Source organism: Globicephala melas, chromosome 2 (genome assembly GCF_963455315.2).
Source record: "Globicephala melas chromosome 2, mGloMel1.2, whole genome shotgun sequence".
NCBI lineage: Eukaryota > Metazoa > Chordata > Mammalia > Artiodactyla > Delphinidae > Globicephala > Globicephala melas.
In genome coordinates this window covers 33084855-33103685 of record NC_083315.2, presented here as the reverse complement: position 1 = coordinate 33103685, position 18831 = coordinate 33084855, and the positions used below count along the sequence as shown (strand labels likewise).

At 41.0% G+C, this 18831-nt stretch overlaps 1 protein-coding gene across 8 annotated transcripts in view; it reads right to left on the bottom strand.

Annotated features, from left to right (window-relative positions):
- Positions 1–18831, bottom strand: part of ARNT2 (aryl hydrocarbon receptor nuclear translocator 2) — a 203148-nt gene that overhangs the window by 79488 nt on the left and 104829 nt on the right. For all 8 annotated transcript variants that reach the window (XM_060293758.1, XM_060293759.1, XM_060293757.1 and 5 more), the window contains exons 6-8: positions 17121–17223; positions 14267–14332; positions 13839–13924 (exon numbers count right to left, since the gene is read on the bottom strand). In XM_060293758.1, the coding sequence (XP_060149741.1) occupies positions 13839–13924; positions 14267–14332; positions 17121–17223 (255 nt within the window). The remainder of the gene's footprint in view (positions 1–13838; positions 13925–14266; positions 14333–17120; positions 17224–18831) is intronic.

The window sequence follows — 18831 nt, the reverse complement described above, 5'->3', positions numbered from 1 at the left end:
GTTACAGAAATGGCTTGTGGCTCAAAGCTGGATTCCAGTCTTCAAAATGCAAGGTGCCAGGGCAGTGACAGGGGGGTGGAGACAATTCACATCTTCAGAATTTCAAAGTTTCCCTTGGACTCTGAACATACCTCACAAAATGTAAAATGCGGGCTTCCCTGGTGGCGCAGTGGTTGAGAGTCCGCCTGCCGATGCAGGGGACACGGGTTCGTGCCCCGGTCCGGGAGGATCCCACATGCCGCGGAGCGGCTGGGCCCGTGAGCCATGGCCGCTGGGCCTGCGCATCCGGAGCCTGTGCTCCGCGGCGGGAGAGGCCACAGCAGTGAGAGGCCCGCGTACCGCAAAAAAAATAAATAAATAAAAATAAACAAAATGTAAACTGCAAGCCATCGTGGGTGCTTTCTTCTGCACCTATGGTGATGCCTTCTTTACTATCTTGAACACAGCGTTTGTTCTTGAGACTGGAGGGTTAGACAAAGCAACTGTGGAACTCTGCTTTTTCTTTAGTCATACCCCAAACAGTTTAAATGAAACCTACGTAGTATAAGCTGATGTGAGGCCCTGGGAAGGCCATTGTGTAATAGAAAGGGCTTCTGGAATACAGCAGAATTTTTTGCAATGTTTATGTTTACCGTGGAGTCACAGGCACCAGGCAAAACCTCGAGTGCAGGACTCACCGGTTCAGAAATAAGCACACGTGTTGCGAGTGGGTTGTCAAAGAATTACTTATGAGGCCCTTGTTGGCTGCACAAAGTCTACTGCTTCTGCTCACCTTTAGAGATTTCCAAGATGGCCTGTAGATGTTGTTCACAACTTGGGTGCTCAGGAATCTTCATACTTCCTAACGAAGTCATTGTTTATAATTAAGGAGCTTAAGCCCATGAACAAGCAGGGACAGCGTTCCTCGTGGACGTTTATGAGGCATCGTTCAAGCATCCAGTGAGTTGCTGCTCCAATGCTCCAGTTTCATGACGTTATTATAGGGCAAGCATGCCAATGACCTCATTTCAGTCACCTCATCTAGGCCAGATGACTATCTGTACCCTCTCAAAAGATTTCTGGCAAAGTGGATTCTATAAATATCTTTGAAAATTCTGGCAAGAAATTCTTTCAAATACCCATTCCCTTAAGTCAACTATTTCTTTTGTCTAGGCAAGACTCTTTCCTTCCTTCCTTTCATCCATCCATCCATCCATCCATCCAGTCTGTGTGAAATACATTCTATGTGCTAAGCACTGCTTGAGAAAATGAAGCATGCACTTGGTCTTAAGAGATCTAAATGTAAGTGCAAGATAGTGGGTTATATGTGTAAAGAATGGAGTTATCAATCAACAAACAGAGTATTAACAGCCATGGAACAAGGTACGTCAGCTCAGGACCCTGGAGGCATGATATAATCATCACGTGTGGATACAACTTTACTTTCTAGAACCTCTATCTTTATAGAAACACAACAACTAAATACAACAACAAAACCAAACCAAAAAACAAACAAAATGACACAATTTCTGAATTCAGTGCAAACCACTCAATCCAATTGTCTGAAATGCTGTTTAGAAAATTCAGCTTGATTTCCTAAAAATGTCATTTTCTCTGATTATGAAAGTCATGTAAAATTTTGGAAAATGTAAGACTGAATAGAGAAGAAAAAGTAACCAATAATCTACTACACAGAAATAACAATGATTAATATTCTATGTACAATTTTTCAATGCATAGATACACTATTCATTTATAATTTAAAAATAAAATTGGGACCATGATGTTTATGTTGCATGACCTGTCTTTCTTTTTAACACTTCTTAGCACTTTGCTTCATTCTTAAATATCTTTTGAAAGCATGCCTGTTTAATGGTTGTCCAGTAGCCTATCATGTAGATGTTTCATGCTATTTTCAGCCAATTCTTTATTATTTAAATTTAGATATTTAGAATTTTAGAATTTGAAATTTAGAATCATTCAAGGTTTTCACAATTATAAATAATGTTTAACTATACAACACACACACATCTCTGATCAATTCCCTAAAATAACTTCTTAGAAGTACAATTCCTGTATATTAAGGAATACACATTTTAAGGCATTTAATGTATACTCGCAAGTTATTCTACAGAAGGTTTGTACTGATTTATATTCCCATCAGCAGAACATAAAAGTGTCCATTTTTCTAACCCTTACCAATACTGTGTGTTTTGTCTTTTTAATTTTTTGCTATTTGATAGGTAAGAGGAGATGGTATAAAATTATTTTAACTTGCGGTTCTGATTAACAGGAGGCTGAATTTTTTCCAGATGCTTAGTGTGTGTATGTATTCATATTTGTATATGTATTTAACACCCTGTTCATAGCTTTTGCTCATATCTCCCTATTAAGTTAAAATCTGCCTTGTGCTTTCTGGAACTATCCTAAGTAAGTTTAATTCCTCCTTCATATGACAGCCCCTTAAATACTTGAAGACAAAAGTCATGTCTCACTTTCTCCAAGATAAACACTTCTGGTTCCTTCAACCGTTTTTCCTGTGGCAAAGTTTCAAGGGCGGTCGCTGGAGAAAATGCATAACAAATCCTCCTGCCCCTGTGACCCTGTACCCTCCAGCACCTTCGGGTACAGAACTCCACGCGACTCCAGAAAAGCATGCCCCAAATCCTCCTGGCAGACTCTCCGGATGCAGTCACCTGCCTACATCTTGGGCATCAGCCTCCTTTCTCCTGCTCATCCATAAGGATACTGTGGGTTAGTTTGACCACGATGGTGGCATTTCCTGTGATGTGTAGGCCTGGCGCTCAAATGAAGTGGTAGAAAAAAGCACTTTGACGCCAGAAAAAGGAAGAGGAATTGCCTGGTATGATGAGAATGGTGAGTTCAAATGAGGAAAGCATCAAGAAGGAGATGGCCCGCTTGTCCCGAGATGCTGCATTTGGCAGGACTGGGGCGTCTATGTAATGGGTCTCAGGAGCCCAGGAAGCCTCTCCTGACCCCGGGACAGTTAGGGACCTTTCCTCTGTCCCAGGGCTGACTACCTGCCCACTCTCTCCTGGAGTCACCTGTGCACGTGCTGGTCCCCCACTAACACATCTTCACGCTCCCTGAGGGATGGGCTATGTCTGGTGCCCGAGAGCCTTGCTCAGCAGATTGCACATATGAGGCCATCTCCTGTGCTCGGTGAACTGAGTCCCTGCTGGAAATCTCTCTCCAGGCTGCCCACATCCCTTTGTTCTTATTTGCTTCTCATTGGACAACCTTCCAGTACAAATCTGTTGTCTCAAGTACTGCCAAACCTCATAGATGCCCTGGACAATGGACATGGGCATCCATGCCAGTGGCGAGGAAACCCCAGGGCATCACAGAATCGCACCTGACTAACATGTCAGCTTCGGAGAACTCTTGCTGAGAACCTGCATCTGATCAGTTTGACAGCACTGTCTTGACAGTGGATCTACAAAGCTGAGGTCCAGGCTCTGGACACTTGTAAAGGGACTGGCGCCTTCTGAGTCCCTGTCCTCGAGTCCAGCCTTTAGGCAAACAACAGCTTGACAATGTTGTGCATTATGGTCTAAGTAGAAAAACATATACAAATAAGATATAAATATAAATAAAACTGATATATCTATATATCTGTGATATTTATATACATATGTCTCAAACATTAAACACTGCCAACTCATCACAAGATTAACACAAAACCTCACACTAAAGGCCTAATTACCTCAGTTCCTATTACCTAATGCATCATGTCTGGATATCAACAAAGATTTACAAGGTATGCTAAAAAGCAAAAAAAAAACCTCACAGCCTGAAGAGACAACTAAACACCAGAACCAGACTCAGATACAACATGGATTTTGAAATTACTAGCCTGAGAATTTAAAATAACTATGATTAATATATTCAAAGTGTTAATGGAAGATGTAGACAACATCAGGAACAGTTGGGTCATGTAAGCAGAGAGATGGAAACTCTAAGAAAGAATCGAAGGGAAATGCTAGGAAAAAAAAAAAACCACTGTAACAGAAATGAATGCCTTTGAAAGACTCATCAGTAGACTGGACATAGCCAAGGAGAGAATCAGTAAGCTTGAAGATGTGTCAATTGAAATTTCCAAAACTGAAATGTAAAGAGAAAAAAGAATAAAAAAACCCAGAACAGAATACCCCTAAACTGTAGTCCAATTTCAAAACATATACATGTAATTAGAATACCAAAAGGAGAAGAAAGAGAATGGAACAAAGGAAATATTTGAAGATATAATGTCTAAGAATTTTCCAAAATTAATGACAGACCCCAAACCACAGGCCCAAGAAGCTCAGAAAATACCAACCAGTACAAATAATGAAAAAAAAACAAACCACAAAAAAGACTAAGCAAACTACACTATCATATTCAAACTGCAGAAAACCAAAAACAAAGAGAAAAATCTTGAAAGAAGCCAGAAAAAAAGTCCCACACTACATATAGAAAAACAAGGATAAGAATTATGTGGACTTCTCATCAGAAACCATGCAAACAGGAAGAAAATGAAGTGAATATTTAAAGTGTGGAAAGAAAATAACCACCAACCTAAAATTCTATATCCAGTGAAATTATCCTTCAAGTGTGAAGGAGAAATAATGACTTTCTATGAAAAACAAAAATGGTGAGAATTCATCACCAGCAGAACTGTCCTGCAAGAAATGTTAAAAGAAGTTCTTCATGAAGAAGGAAATGATATAGTTCAGAAACTCAGATCTACACAAAGAAAGGAAGAGCATCAGAGAAGGAATAAATTAAGGTAAAATAAAATATTTTATTTTTATTATTCTCAACTGAGCTAATAGACTTTTGTTTGTTCAAAATAATAACAGTGACAGTGTACAGTTGACCCTTGAACAACATGGGGGCTAGGGATGCTGACACCCCACATAGTTGAAAATCCATGTATAACTTTTGGCTTCCCCAGAACTTAACTACTAATAGCCTACTGTTGACTGGGAGCCTTACTGATAACATAAACAGTCAATTAACATATTTTGTATGATATATGTATTATATATTGTATCTTTACAATAAAGTAAGCTAGAGAAAAGAAAATGTTACCAGGAGTCATAAGGAAAAAGAAAATACATTTACAGTACATATATGTATTTGCTGAAAAAAATCCACTTATAAGTGGATCCACGCAGTTCAAATCCACGTTGTTCAAGGGTCAACTGTATTGGGCAATGACAGCCTATGGATAAGTGAAGTGAATGAGGGCAACATGAAGACATGGGAAGGAGGAAGGAAGGACACTTAGCTATAAGGTACTTGCACTGCCCATGAAGTGGTATGATATTATTTAAAAGTGGATTTATATTAGTTGTAAATGTATATTTCAAACTTGGGGCAAACAATAAAGATAATTTTAAAGAAATATAATTGATATGCCAAGAGAGAAGAGAAAATGAAATCATATAAAATGCTCAATGATGTCGGATAAACCGTATGTCCTGGAATTATTTTAGTAGGTTTCAGTAGTATTAACTGTACTTTCCTGCTTGTTCAGATTATTTCTGGTGAATCTTTGTCAACAGTTCCTTTTAAATACAGATCAATAAGTTCCAAAAACCTACCAGTTTTTGAATTCTTCAATGTAAAAATCCTTAAAATAAAGGCTGCCTCTTTAAAAGAAAAGAAAAAAAAGCCCTAAAAAAAGGAGCTCATAGCATGCAAATGAGGTATTGAACTGGCATGTTTTAGAATTAGACAGTTTGATCATAAAATGTTTGAATCAGATATAAAGTCAACACCATCTGGACTGAAAAATAAATAAATAAAATGCTCAATGAAAACTAGGGAAGGTGAAAGAGCAGGGAGAAAAAGAAGAAACAAAGAACAAATACAATGAATCAAAAACATGCTAGGTATTTTTCTAGATTCCACATATATGCATTAATATCCGATATTTGTTTTACTCTTTCTGGCTGACTTCACTCTCAGTTCAGTGCTCTGTGACAACCTAGATGGGTGGATTGGGGGGCGGGTGGGAGGGAGGTCCAAGAGGGAGGGGATATAGGTATACATATAGCTGATTCACTTCATTGTACAGCAGAAACTAACACAACATTGTAAAGCAATTATACTCCAATAAAAAATAAAAAAAATAAAAAAAGTAAACATTGAGCTAAATTTAAAAAAACATGTTAGGTATGAATCAAACTATATCAATAATCACATTAAATGTGAATGGTTTAAATACACCAAATAAAAGACAGATTGTTAGAATGGATTAAAAACACTAGACCCAACTATAGGTTGTCTGTAAGAAACTCGCTTTAAATATAAAGACAAAGTTCAAAAGTTAAAGGATAAGAAAGATATACCATGTTAACACTAATCCAAAGAAAGCTAGAGTAGCTATGTTAATTTCAGACAGAGCAGAATTCAGAGCAAGGAAAATTATCAGGGATAAAGAAGGGCACTACATGACAAAGGGGTCATTTCTTTAAGAAGACATAAAAACCCATAACCCGTATGAGCCAAACAGCAAAGCGTCAAGATATGTGAGGCAAAAACAAGAAACTGCAAGGAGAAATAGGCCGAGCCACTATTATAGTTGGAGACTTAAACACCCTTCTTTCAGTAACTGATCTATCAAGCAGGTAAATAATCCATAAGGATATAGCTGTCCTCAACAGCACTATCAATCAACTTGATCTAATTGACATTTAAAGAATACTCCATTTAACAATAGCGAAATACACATTGTACTCAAGCTGACCTGGAACATTCATTGAGCCAGACTACTCTGGGGGCCATAAAGTGTCCACAAATGGTTTAACATTGTATATATTCTTTTAGCAACAGATTTATTGAGATATAATTCACATACCGTAAGATTCGCCATCTTAAAGTACACAATTCAGTGGTTTTTAGATTTGCAGAGTTGTGCAACTATTACTACTATCTAAATTTAGAACATTTTTGTCACCTTGAAAAGAAACACTATATCTATTAGCAGTCACTCCCAATTTTTCTCCACCTGGAGAAACCCAGAAACCATAACTCTACTTTTTGTTTCAATGGATTTGCCTATTCCAGATATTTCACATAAGTGGAATCATGAGTGGCCTTCTGCGTCTAACTTCTTTCACTCGGCATGATGTTTTCAAGGTTTGCCCATATTATAGCATGAATCACTACCTGCATTGCTTTTTATTGCTGAATACTATTTCATCATATGGATATACCACTTTTTATTTACCCACTGATGTACACATGTGATTTGTTTCCACATTTTGGTCACTGTGAATAATACTGCGATGAACATTCAGGTACAATTTTCTTTGTGAACATATGCTTTCAATTCTCTTGAACATATAGATATATATACCTAGGAGTGAAATCGCTGAGTCATATGGCAACTCTGTGTTTAACCTTTTGAGGAACTGCCAGACTGTTTTCCAAAGCAGCTGCACCATTTTACATCCCCACTGCAAAGTGTGAGGGTTCTAGTTGCTCCAAATCCTTACCAACACGTGTTATTGTCTGTCTATTTGAACCATCCTAGTGAGCGTAATAGGTATTTCATTGTGGTTTTGATTTGCATTTCTCTAACGACTTGAATACAATTATCATTTCAAATGTCACTCTGACTTTACAGAGTGCTCTGGGTGACAGATCATAGAAAGGATTTGTGAGGCTCCCACCACCTTTGCAGGATTGCTCTTTTTAGAAACCTTTGTTTCAAGTAGCAGGACTTTTTTTTTCAGTTACAATGATCACTATGTTCTAACTACAAAGGAAAATAAGACTATTTTCCTGTCTCTTTCTTTAAGAATGCATTTCTGGTGAAGTCAAGATGGCATACTAGGAGGACGCGTAATTCGCGTCTCCTCACAACTAGGGCATCTACCAGGTACCAGTGGGGGACCACGGACACCTAAGGGGATGGAGGGAACCCCAGCGACTGGCTTGCGGGATCTTGGTTCCCAGGCTGGAGGTCGGGCCCGAGCTCCTGTGGTGGGAGCTCTGAGTCCAAACCACTGGACTAACAGAGAACCTCAGACCCAGGGAATATCAATTGGAGTGAGGCCTCCTGGAGGTCCTCATCTCAGCACCAAGACCCAGCTCTATCCAACTGACTGTAAACTCGAGTGCTGGACATTTCAGGCCAAAAAACAAGTAAGACAGGAATACAGAACCACCCATTAAAAAAAAAAAAATGAAATGACAAAAACATTTGTTACAGACAAAGGAGCAAGGTAAAAACCTACAAGACCAAATAAATGAAGATGAAATAGGCAAACTACCTGAAAAATAATTCAGAGTAATGTTAGTAAAGATGATCCAAAATCTCGGAAACAGAATGGAGAAAATATAAGAAACATTTAACAAGGATCTAGAAGAACTAAAGCGCAAACAGTGATGAACAACACAATTACTGAAATTAAAAATACTCTAGAAGGAATCAATAACAGAATAACAGGCAGAAGAATGGAGAAGTGAGCTGGAAGATAAAATGGTGGAAATAACTGCTAGGGAGCAGAATAAAGAAAAAAGAATGAAAAGAATTGAGGACAGTCTCAGAGACTCTGGGACAACATTAAATGCACCAACATTCAAATTATAGGGTTCTCAGAAGAAGAGAAAAAGAAAAGGTCTGAGAAAATACTTGAAGAGATTGTAGTCGAAAACTTCCCTAACATGGGAAAGGAAATAGTCAATCAAGTCCAGGAAGCACAGAGAGTACCATACAGGATAAATTCAAAGAGAAACATGCTGAGACATATATTAATCAAACTATCAAAAATTAAATACAAAGAAAAAATATTGAAAGCAGCAAGGGAAAAGCAACAAATAACATACAAGGGAATCCCCATAAGGTTAATAGCTGATCTTTCAGCAGAAACTCTGCAAGCCAGAAGGGAATGGCAGGACATATTTAAAATGATGAAAGGGAAAAACCTACAACCAGGATAACTCTACCCAGCAAGGATCTCATTCAGATTCGACGGAGAAATTAAAACCTTTACAGATAAGCAAAAGTTAAGAGAATTCAGCACCACCAACAAATGCTAAAGGAACTTTTCTAGGCAGAAAACACAAGAGAAGGAAAAGACCTATAATAACAAACCCAAAACAGTCAAGAAAATGGTAATAGGAACATACGTATCGATAATTACCTTAAATGTAATTGGATGAAATGATCCAACCAAAAGATATAGACTGGCTGAATGGATACGAAAACAAGACCCATACATATGCTGTCTACAAGAGACCCACTTCAGACCTAGGGATACATACAGACTGAAAGTGAGGGGATGGAAAAAGATATTCCATGCAAATGGAAATCAAAAGAAAGCTGGAGTAGCAATTCTCATATCAGACAAAATAGCCTTTAAAATAAAGACTATTACAAGAGACAAAGAAGGACACTACATAATGGTCAAGGGATCAATCCAACCAGAAGATATAATAATTGTAAATATTTATGCACCCAACGTAGGAGCACCTCAATACATAAGGCAAATGCTAACAGCCATAAAAGGGGAAATCAACAGTAACACATTCATAGTAGGGGACTTTAACACCCCACTTTCAGCAATGGACAGATCATCCAAAATGAAAATAAATAAGGAAACACAAGCTTTAAATGATACATTAAAAAGACAGACTTAATTGATATTTATGGGACATTCCATCCAAAAACAACAGAATACACTTTCTTCTCAAGTGCTCATGGAACATTCTCCAGGATAGACCACATCTTGGGTCACAAATCAAGCCTTGGTAAATTTAAGAAAACTGAAATCGTATCAAGTATCTTTTCCAACCACAACACTATGAGACTAGGTATCAATTACAGGAAAAAAACTGTAAAAAATACAAACACATGGAGGTTAAACAATACCCTACTAAATAACCAAGAGATCACTGAAGAAATCAAAGAGGAAATAAAAAAATACCTAGAAACAAATGACAACAAAAACATGACGACCCAAAACCTATGGGATGCAGCAAAAGCAGTTCTAAGAGGGAAGTTTATAGCAATACAATCCTACTTCAAGAAACAAGAAAAATCTCAAATAAACAACCTAACCTTACACCTAAAACAATTAGAGAAAGAAGAACAAAAAAACCCCAAAGTTAGCAGAAGTTAAGAAATCATAAAAATCAGATCAGAAATAAATAAAAAAGGAATGAAAGAAACAATAGCAAAGATCAATAAAACTAAAAGCTGGTTCTTTGAGAAGATAAACAAAATTGATAAACCATTAGCCAGACTCCTCAAGAAAAAAAGGGAGAAGACTCAAATCAACAGAATTAGAAATGAAAAAAGAGAAGTAACAACTGACACTGCAGAAATACAAAGGATCGTGAGAGATTACTACAAGCAACTATATGCCAATAAAACGGACAACCTGGAAGAAATGGACAAATTCTTAGAAAAGCACAACCTTCCGAGACTGAACCAGGAAGAAAGAGAAAATATAAACAGACCAACCACAAGCACTGAAATTAAAACTGTGATTAAAAATCTTCCAACAAACAAAAGCCCAGGACCAGATAGCTTCAGTGGTGAATTCTATCAAACATTTAGAGAAGAGCTAACACCTATCCTTCTCAAACTCCTCCAAAACATAGCAGAGGGAGCAACACTCCCAAACTCATTCTACAAGGCCACCATCACCCTGATACCAAAACCAGGCAAAGATGTCACAAAAAAAGAAAACTACAGGCCAATATCTCTGATGAAAATAAATGCAAAAATATTCAGCAAAATACTAGCAAACAGAATCCAACAGCACATTAAAAGGATCATACACCATGATCAAGTGGGGTTTATCCCAGGAATGCAAGGATTCTTCAATATATGCAAATCAATCAATGTGATACACCATATTAACAAATTGAAGGATAAAAACCATATGATAATCTCTATAGACGCAGAAAAAGCTTTTGACAAATTCAACACCCATTTATGATTAAAAACTCTCCAGAAAGTAGGCACGGAGGGAACCTACCTCAACATAATAAAGGCCATATATGACAAACTCACAGCCAACATCGTTCTCAATGGTGAAAAACTGACTAAGATCAGGAACAAGACAAAGTTGCCCACTCTCACCACTATTATTCAACATACTTTTGGAAGTTTTAGCCACAGCAATCAGAGAAGAAAAAGAAATAAAAGGAATCCAAATTGGAAAAGAAGTAAAACTGTCACTGTTTGCAGATGACACAATACTATACATAGAGTATCCTAAAGATGCTACCAAAAAACTACTAGAGCTAATCAATGAATTTGGTAGAGTAGCAGGATACAGAATTAATACACAGAAATCTCTTGCATTCCTATACACTAATGATGAAAAATCTGAAAGAGAAATTAAAGAAACACTCCAATTTACCACTGCAACAAAAAGAATAAAATACTTAGGAATAAACCTACCTAAGGAGACAAAAGACCTGTATGCATTAAACTATAAGACACTGATGAAATAAATTAAAGATGATACAAGCAGATGGAGAGATATACTATGTTCTTGGATTGGAAGAATCAACATTGTGAAAATGACTCTACTACCCAAAGCAATCTACAGATTCAATGCAATCCCTATCAAACTACCACTGGCATTCTTCACAGAACTAGAACAAAAAATTGCACAATTTGTATGGAAACACAAAACACCCTGAATAGCCAAAACAATCTTGAGAAAGAAAAACGGAGCTGGAGGAATCAGGCCCCCTGACTTCAGACTATACTACAAAGCTACAGTAATCAAGACAGTAAGGTACTGGCATAAAAACAGAAATATAGATCAATGGAACTGGATAGAAAGCCCATAAATAAACCCACACACATATGGTCACCTTATCTTTGATAAAGGAGGCAAGAGTATACAATGGAGAAAAGACAGCCTCTTCAATAAATGGTGCTGGGAAAACTGGATAGCTACATGTAAAAGAATGAAATTAGAACACTTCCTAACACCATACACAAAAATAAACTCAAAATGGATTAAAGACCTAAATGTAAGGCCAGACACTATCAAACTCTTAGAGGAAAACAAAGGCAGAACACTCTATGACATACATCACAGCAAGATCCTTTTTGAGCCATCTCCTAGAGAAATGGAAATAAAAACAAAAATAAACAAATGGGGCTTAATGAAACTTAAAAGCTTTTGCACAGCAAAGGAAACCATAAAAAGATGAAAAGACAACCCTCAGAATGGTAGAAAATATTTGCAAACGAAGCAACTGACAAAGGATTAATCTCCAAAATATACAAGCAGCTTATGCAACTCAGTATCAAAAAAACAAACAGCCCAATCCAAAAATGGGCAGAAGACCTAAATAGACATTTCTCCAAAGAAGATATACAGACTGCCAACAAACACATGAAAGAATGCTCAACATTACTAATCATTACAGAAATGCAAATCAAAACTACAATGAGGTATCACCTCACACTGGTCAGAATGAGCATCATCAAAAAATCTACAAACAATAAATGCTGGAGAGGGTGTGGAGAAAAGGGAACCCTCTTGCACTGTTGGTGGGAATGTAAATTGATACAGGCACTATGGAGAACAGTATGGAGGTTCCTTAAAGAACTAAAAATAGAATTACCATATGACCCAGCAATCCCACTACTGGGCATATACCCAGAGAAAACCAGAATTCAAAACCACACATGCACCCCAATGTTCATTGCAGCACTATTTACAATTGCCAGATCATGGAAGCAACCTAAATGCCCATTGACAGATGAACGGATAAAGAAGATGTGGTACATATATACAATGGAATATTACTCAGCCATAAAAAGAAACAAAATTGGGTCATTTGTAGAGACGTGGATGCATCTAGAGACTGTCATACAGAGTGAAGTAAGTCAGAAAGAGAAAAAGAAATATGGTATAGTAACGCATACATGTGAAACCTAGAAAATGGAACCGATGAACCGGTTTGCAGAGCAGAAATTGAGACACAAAAGTAGAGAAAAAACGTATGGACACCAAGCGGGGAAAGCGGCAGGGGGTGGTGGTGGTGGTGTGATGAATTGGGAGATTGGGATTGACATATATACACTGATGTGTATAAAATGGATGACTAATAAGAAAACAAACAAATAAATAAACATTTAAAAAAAAAACCCAAAAGAGTCAGGTACCACATTGTTCATTGCAGCACTATTTACAATAGCCAGGACATGGAAGCAACCTAAGTGTCCATCGACAGATGAATGGATAAAGAAGATGTGGCACATATATGCAGTGGAATATTACCCAGCCATAAAAAGAAATGAAATTGAGTTATTTGTAGTTAGGTGGATGGACCTAGAGTGTGTCATACAGAGTGAAGTAAATCAGAAAGAGAAAAACAAATACCATATGCTAACACACATATATGGAATCTAAAAAAAAAAAATGGTTCTGATGAACCTAGGGGCAGGACGGGAATAAAGACACAGACGTAGAGAATGGATTTGAGGACACGGGGTGGGGGAAGGGTAAGCTGGGACAAAGTGAAAGAGTAGCATTGACATATATACACTACCAAATGTAAAATAGATAGCTAGTGGGAAGCAGCTGCATGGCACAGGGAGATCAGCTTGGTCTTTTGTGACCACCTAGAGGGGCGGGATAAGGAGGGTGGGAGGGAGATGCAAGAGGGAGGGGATGTGGGAATATATGTATGCATATAGCTGATTCACTTTGTTATACAGCAGAAACTAACACAACACTGTAAAGCAATTATACTCCAATAAAGATGTTAAAAAAAACAAAAAAAGAATGCATTTCTAACAGGATACCATGGTGAGGTGAACTAACATGAGATCCCCTGGGAATGAATATGCAGGTTCTGCCTACCTGCTGGAGGCCAAGCCTTGATGTAGCCTGTGCAGTGGACCACAGCATACTGGGCTTCTCCTTCTTTCACAGGGCCAAGGCCATTCCTAGAGAAAGAACTTCTGTGAGCTTGTTTTCGACATCTGGGGGTGAGGCAAGGATGTCCATGACTCTTTTGGTATCTAAGTTACTGGGTTCTCCTGTCGTCCTTGTGGTTTTCAATCTTGACTTCCCACCATCCTGTTTTCCCTCCTCCTACATGGTCTGAATATGCAAAATAAATCCACCCAACTCCCTTTCTCATCTAAACCACTGCAACCCTGATGTGCGGGTCTCTTGGTGCTCTCCAAGGCTAAGCCCCGTCTTCAAGTTCGGCTACTCCTTAGCTTAGTGCATTTAAGCTATCTACCGGCACAGCCCCAAAACATACATCAGAAAGCCTTACTGACCTGAACCTTTTCCTCATGGTGGTTATTCTGTTTAGAGGAAGGTGGTCCAAAGGAGCATTTCCACACCTAAGATTTGATAAATATATTAGAGTGAGTGAAGACCTAGGCAAGTTTATAAAGCACATAGTGCTGCAGGCAAGTATATGGGCCTTATCTAATGCGAGCACCCTGTAGCCAAGTTCTTTCCAAAGTGCAGAAGCAGGGTTGCATGCCTGTGAATTTTGATTGTCACTGAAGGCAAGAGCCATTCTGCACTGCACATGGAAATTGCCTCAGGGCCCAGCCCAGGAGCCGCAGACATCCAGAAAGACACTAGGAGGATCCTGGCCATGCTCCGTCCTGCAGATCATTTCAGTGTAACTTGGTGGCTTTCAGGAAACAAGGGAAGAGGGTGATGACAGCAACAGTGTCTCTTCAGGCCCGAGCAGAGGCATCAACTCAAAACAGATGTTGCCAATTGATGAACAGAAGCATCTTCTCAGGCTTTAGCTTCACAGTGTGGAAACTGCCTCCTCCCCTGCAATGTTCTGGCACTAGGAATAAGCAGACAGCTGCAAGCCGGCGGATGGCAAAGGTCAGAGTGGGGACAGGGAGGGATGAGTCTGGAATCAGGGCTTTCTGGGGTCCTTCTCTGGGAGGCAGGGGACGTGAGGCGTCCCACTGCCCACTCTGGTAGCACCTTTTCTGCCTTCTCCATAACTCTCTCAGCATCCAGGCTCTGCATGTCCAAAGCCTGCACTGTGGCCAACCTCTGACCTGTGCTCTCAGGATGTCCACTCTTTACATGCGCTTCCACTTCCCAGCTACATAGCAGGTAATGCCCTGGATGCCTCAGTATTCAATACAACAAAGGTAAGAGTCCAGTTATATACTCTGAGACCTGGGATGGCTGCCAGCACGAGCGTATTTTCACAGCAGGTCAATCTAAGACATTGCTGCCTGGGGATGCCCAGTGTCTTCCTGAAACTAAGCTGCTTTATTTGGAGGCGAAGGCCATGCTCTCAGCAGATGGCAGTGCTACACACCTTACAGGTAAATCCAGGTAGTGTGGGTCTGGCACTGGGAAAAGCTACCTAGAGCATGTCTTGAGAGGCACCAGGGCAGGAAGCGGACCGCCTGAATCTGGTCGACAGGGCAGTGCTAATGGCACTGGAGGCTACTCAGGAATGGTGAACTTGATGCTTCCAATAAATTCATTCACAAGGCAACTGCTTAGATGGTGCAATTAAGAATTCACATTGCTGGTCCTAGACTGAATGTCCATCAAGCTAGGATGGGCATTCACCCTATTGGCCAAAGCACTGTGGAAAGCCCTTGCTGTGTCGGACTACATTAACTGATGGCATTCTGTCCCTGGGTGGACACTAACGCATGTGAGTCGAGCCCCCCAGCTTGCCCCTGTAGGCTGAACAGAGGGAAGGCAGTCTGCGCAGACTCAGTGCTAAATCACAAGGAGATGCTCGTGTATTGTCACTCCAACACCGCCTTATGACCTGAGGCAGGCGGTGAAGGGGATTCCATCCGTGTCTTCTGGAAGCATTCCAAATGCTCAGCCTGGAGAGGAGCCGACGGGGAGGAAAGGACAGCCATACTCAAGTCCTCTGCCGGTTCTCAGGACTCAGCTAGAGGTTAGAGAGGCAGGTCTCCCCTCAACACAGGCAACCTGTGATCTGAGATGGCCTAGCCCGTAGATTAACAGTTTTTGTTTAAGAAGTAGAGTTGCTTTTGGGCTTCCCTCGTGGCGCAGTGGTTGAGAGTCCGCCTGCCGATGCAGGGGACACGGGTTCGTGCCCCGGTCCGGGAGGGTCCCACATGCCGCGGAGCGGCTGGGCCCGTGAGCCATGGCCGCTGAGCCTGCGCGTCCGGAGCCTGTGCTCCGCAATGGGCGAAGCCACAACAGTGAGAGGCCCGCGTACCGCAAAAAAAAAAAAAAAAAAGAAGTAGAGTTGCTTCAAAAGGTGACTTTGAATTAGTGAAAATATAGACTTATTTTAAACATCGATTGTCTGTAACTTCATAGTTCCCAACAGATGCTCAAGTGGTAAGTCCCCGTCCCAGAAGCAAACCACTGGAGGAAGGTGACGGTAGTGAGTGGCTCCACTGTGCCCGGCCCTGAGATCGGAGCATCGGGAAGCTTGGCAGGGGCAGGGAGGAGGTTGGAGAGGGCAGGAGGCGCTGGAGCTGCATCAGGATTGGTGTGGACTTGGGTGGCCTTGTCGGGAAAAGTGCTCAAGAAGAGCCTGGGAGAGCACGTGCCCGGGCCAGCGGGGACCGACTTCTTTCCTGGAGGAGAGGAGGACGCTCGCCTCGCTCACCTGCCTGCAGTTCCAGCTGCCGCTGCTTCTCCCTCTGGGGTCCAGTGATGGATCCTCAGTCCTCGTATCTGGGAATCAGCAGCAGCATCTGGCAGTGGACCACGCCTTCCTCCTGGAAACTTCCTTCTCCCTCTCTTGTTCCCTGCCATCTGCCCAGCCGCTCCTTCTCAGTCTCTGCCGGTTCTTCCTCGCCTCCCTGGTGCAGGGGTGGCCTGAGCTCAGAGCTCTTCTCTAGCAACACTCATTTCCCAGGTGATCTCATGCGGTCTCGGGGCTTTAGATACACCTCACTGTCGTCAATCCCTGACTCTATGTCTTCAGCCCCAAACTCTCCCGTGAATTCCTGAACTATATGTCCAACTGTCGACTCATCTTCTCCATTTACAGGTGAGACAGACCAAGAAGGAGGAGGCTTACATGCTGCAGTCAGATGACATCACCAGAGCGAAGGTGTGATCTTACAGCCCATCAGGACTCTCAGCGGAGGTGAGAAGGGAGCAACCCCATCAGAGCCCAGCCCACTGTTCCCCCAAACAGACCTCATCCTGCAGATGAAGGACCTCCGGGAGCCCATGCACATCCTCATGGATGACTGCTGCCCTTCCTTCTTGACCGTCCCAGTCTTCAGGTCCAAGATCCGGCCTGAGAGAGAGAGAGAAAAGGACATTTGCATAAGTCTCTGCCTTTGATTGGGGTGGGGGGTGCAGGTGCAGGGAGAGCTCTGCAAATGAAAACACAGGGGGCAACACAAATCGCAAGCCGTTTGTTTCTTGGAATTCCCAACATTCTTTAAGCAATGAAATCCACACAAATCAAATGCCTTGTTTTCTTCAAAGAGTGGTCCACACTTGCTGCCTCTGCATTGTTCAAGTCCATCACCACCAGTCCCTCCAATTCGGCTTTCTCCCCCACTGCTTCATGGAAGCGGCATTCACCAAGGTCACCAACAACTTTCTTATTGCTAAATCCAAAACGCGTTCTCTCTTTGACTCATCTGACTGCTTGGCAGAACTTTACTCAACGGCACAATGATTCTCAAAAATCCCCCCTCTCCTTGGCTTCTGACAAGCACTCTCCACTCTCCTCGTGTCTGCCCCTTCATCCCCCAGGGGCTCCAACCTCAGCCATCTTCTCTTCTTGTTCTATGCAACCCCTATGCGATTTTATCCGCTCCGAGGTTTTCATGATCACCTCTATCCTAATGACCCTACGTCTACAACCCCAGCACCAAGATCTAAACCACCAGCAGCTGACTGTATACCTCGAAGGCAGCATCACCCACTTCTCCCCAGATACGCGCAAAAGCTTCTCCATCCAACGGCAATCAAAGCCAGAATTCTAGATGTCATCTTACCTTCCTCTCCCTCGCCTCCCGCACACTCAGTCGGTCCATCTCGTCTGGCTCATCATTCCTCGAGGGAGACTCACTCACTTCCAAACCCCAGCATCCTCTCTCCTCAGTCCACCTTTCACACAGCTGACAGCTGTCTAGACAACACGCATCTGACTGTGCCCGTCCTGGCTTAAAACTGCATTGCTATATGGTAGGTCCCTGTTGATTATCTATTTTATATATAGGAGTGTGTATAGCACAGGGGACTCTACTCAATACTCTTGTAATAACCTATACGGGAAAAGAATCTGAAAAAGAATATATATATATATATATATATATATATATATGTATGTATATGTATAACTGAATCACTTCGCTGCACACCTGAAACTAACACAACATTGTAAATCAACTAAACTCCAATATAAAATAAAAATTTTTTAAAAACTGCATTGCTTACAGGAGGTCCTTACAGAGTCCATGATTTGAGCCCTGCCTGCCACTCAACCTCATTTCCCCTACACTTCCTGGTACCCTGTCCAAGAGAAACATACTAAGAGCCATCTATGTAATTTTAAATGTTCTAGCAGGAGCATTTTTAAAAAGTTAAAAGAAGCAGGTAAAATTACTTTTAATAATATATCCAAAACATTATCCTTTCAACATGTAATCCCTGCAAACATTACTAATGGGATAGTCCACATTTTCTCATACTAAGTCTTAGAAATTGGTGTGTATTTTACATGTAGAGCATATCTCAATTCCGACGGGCCCCGTTTCGGGTGCTTAGTAACCATATGTGGTTAGAGGCTTCCCTGCAGTACAGAGAGCAGCTCTGGACCGTGGCCCCATCAAAGCGCTCACCAGGCAGGCATATCTATAAGTGCCTTGTGCCCTCACACATTTGCAGATAT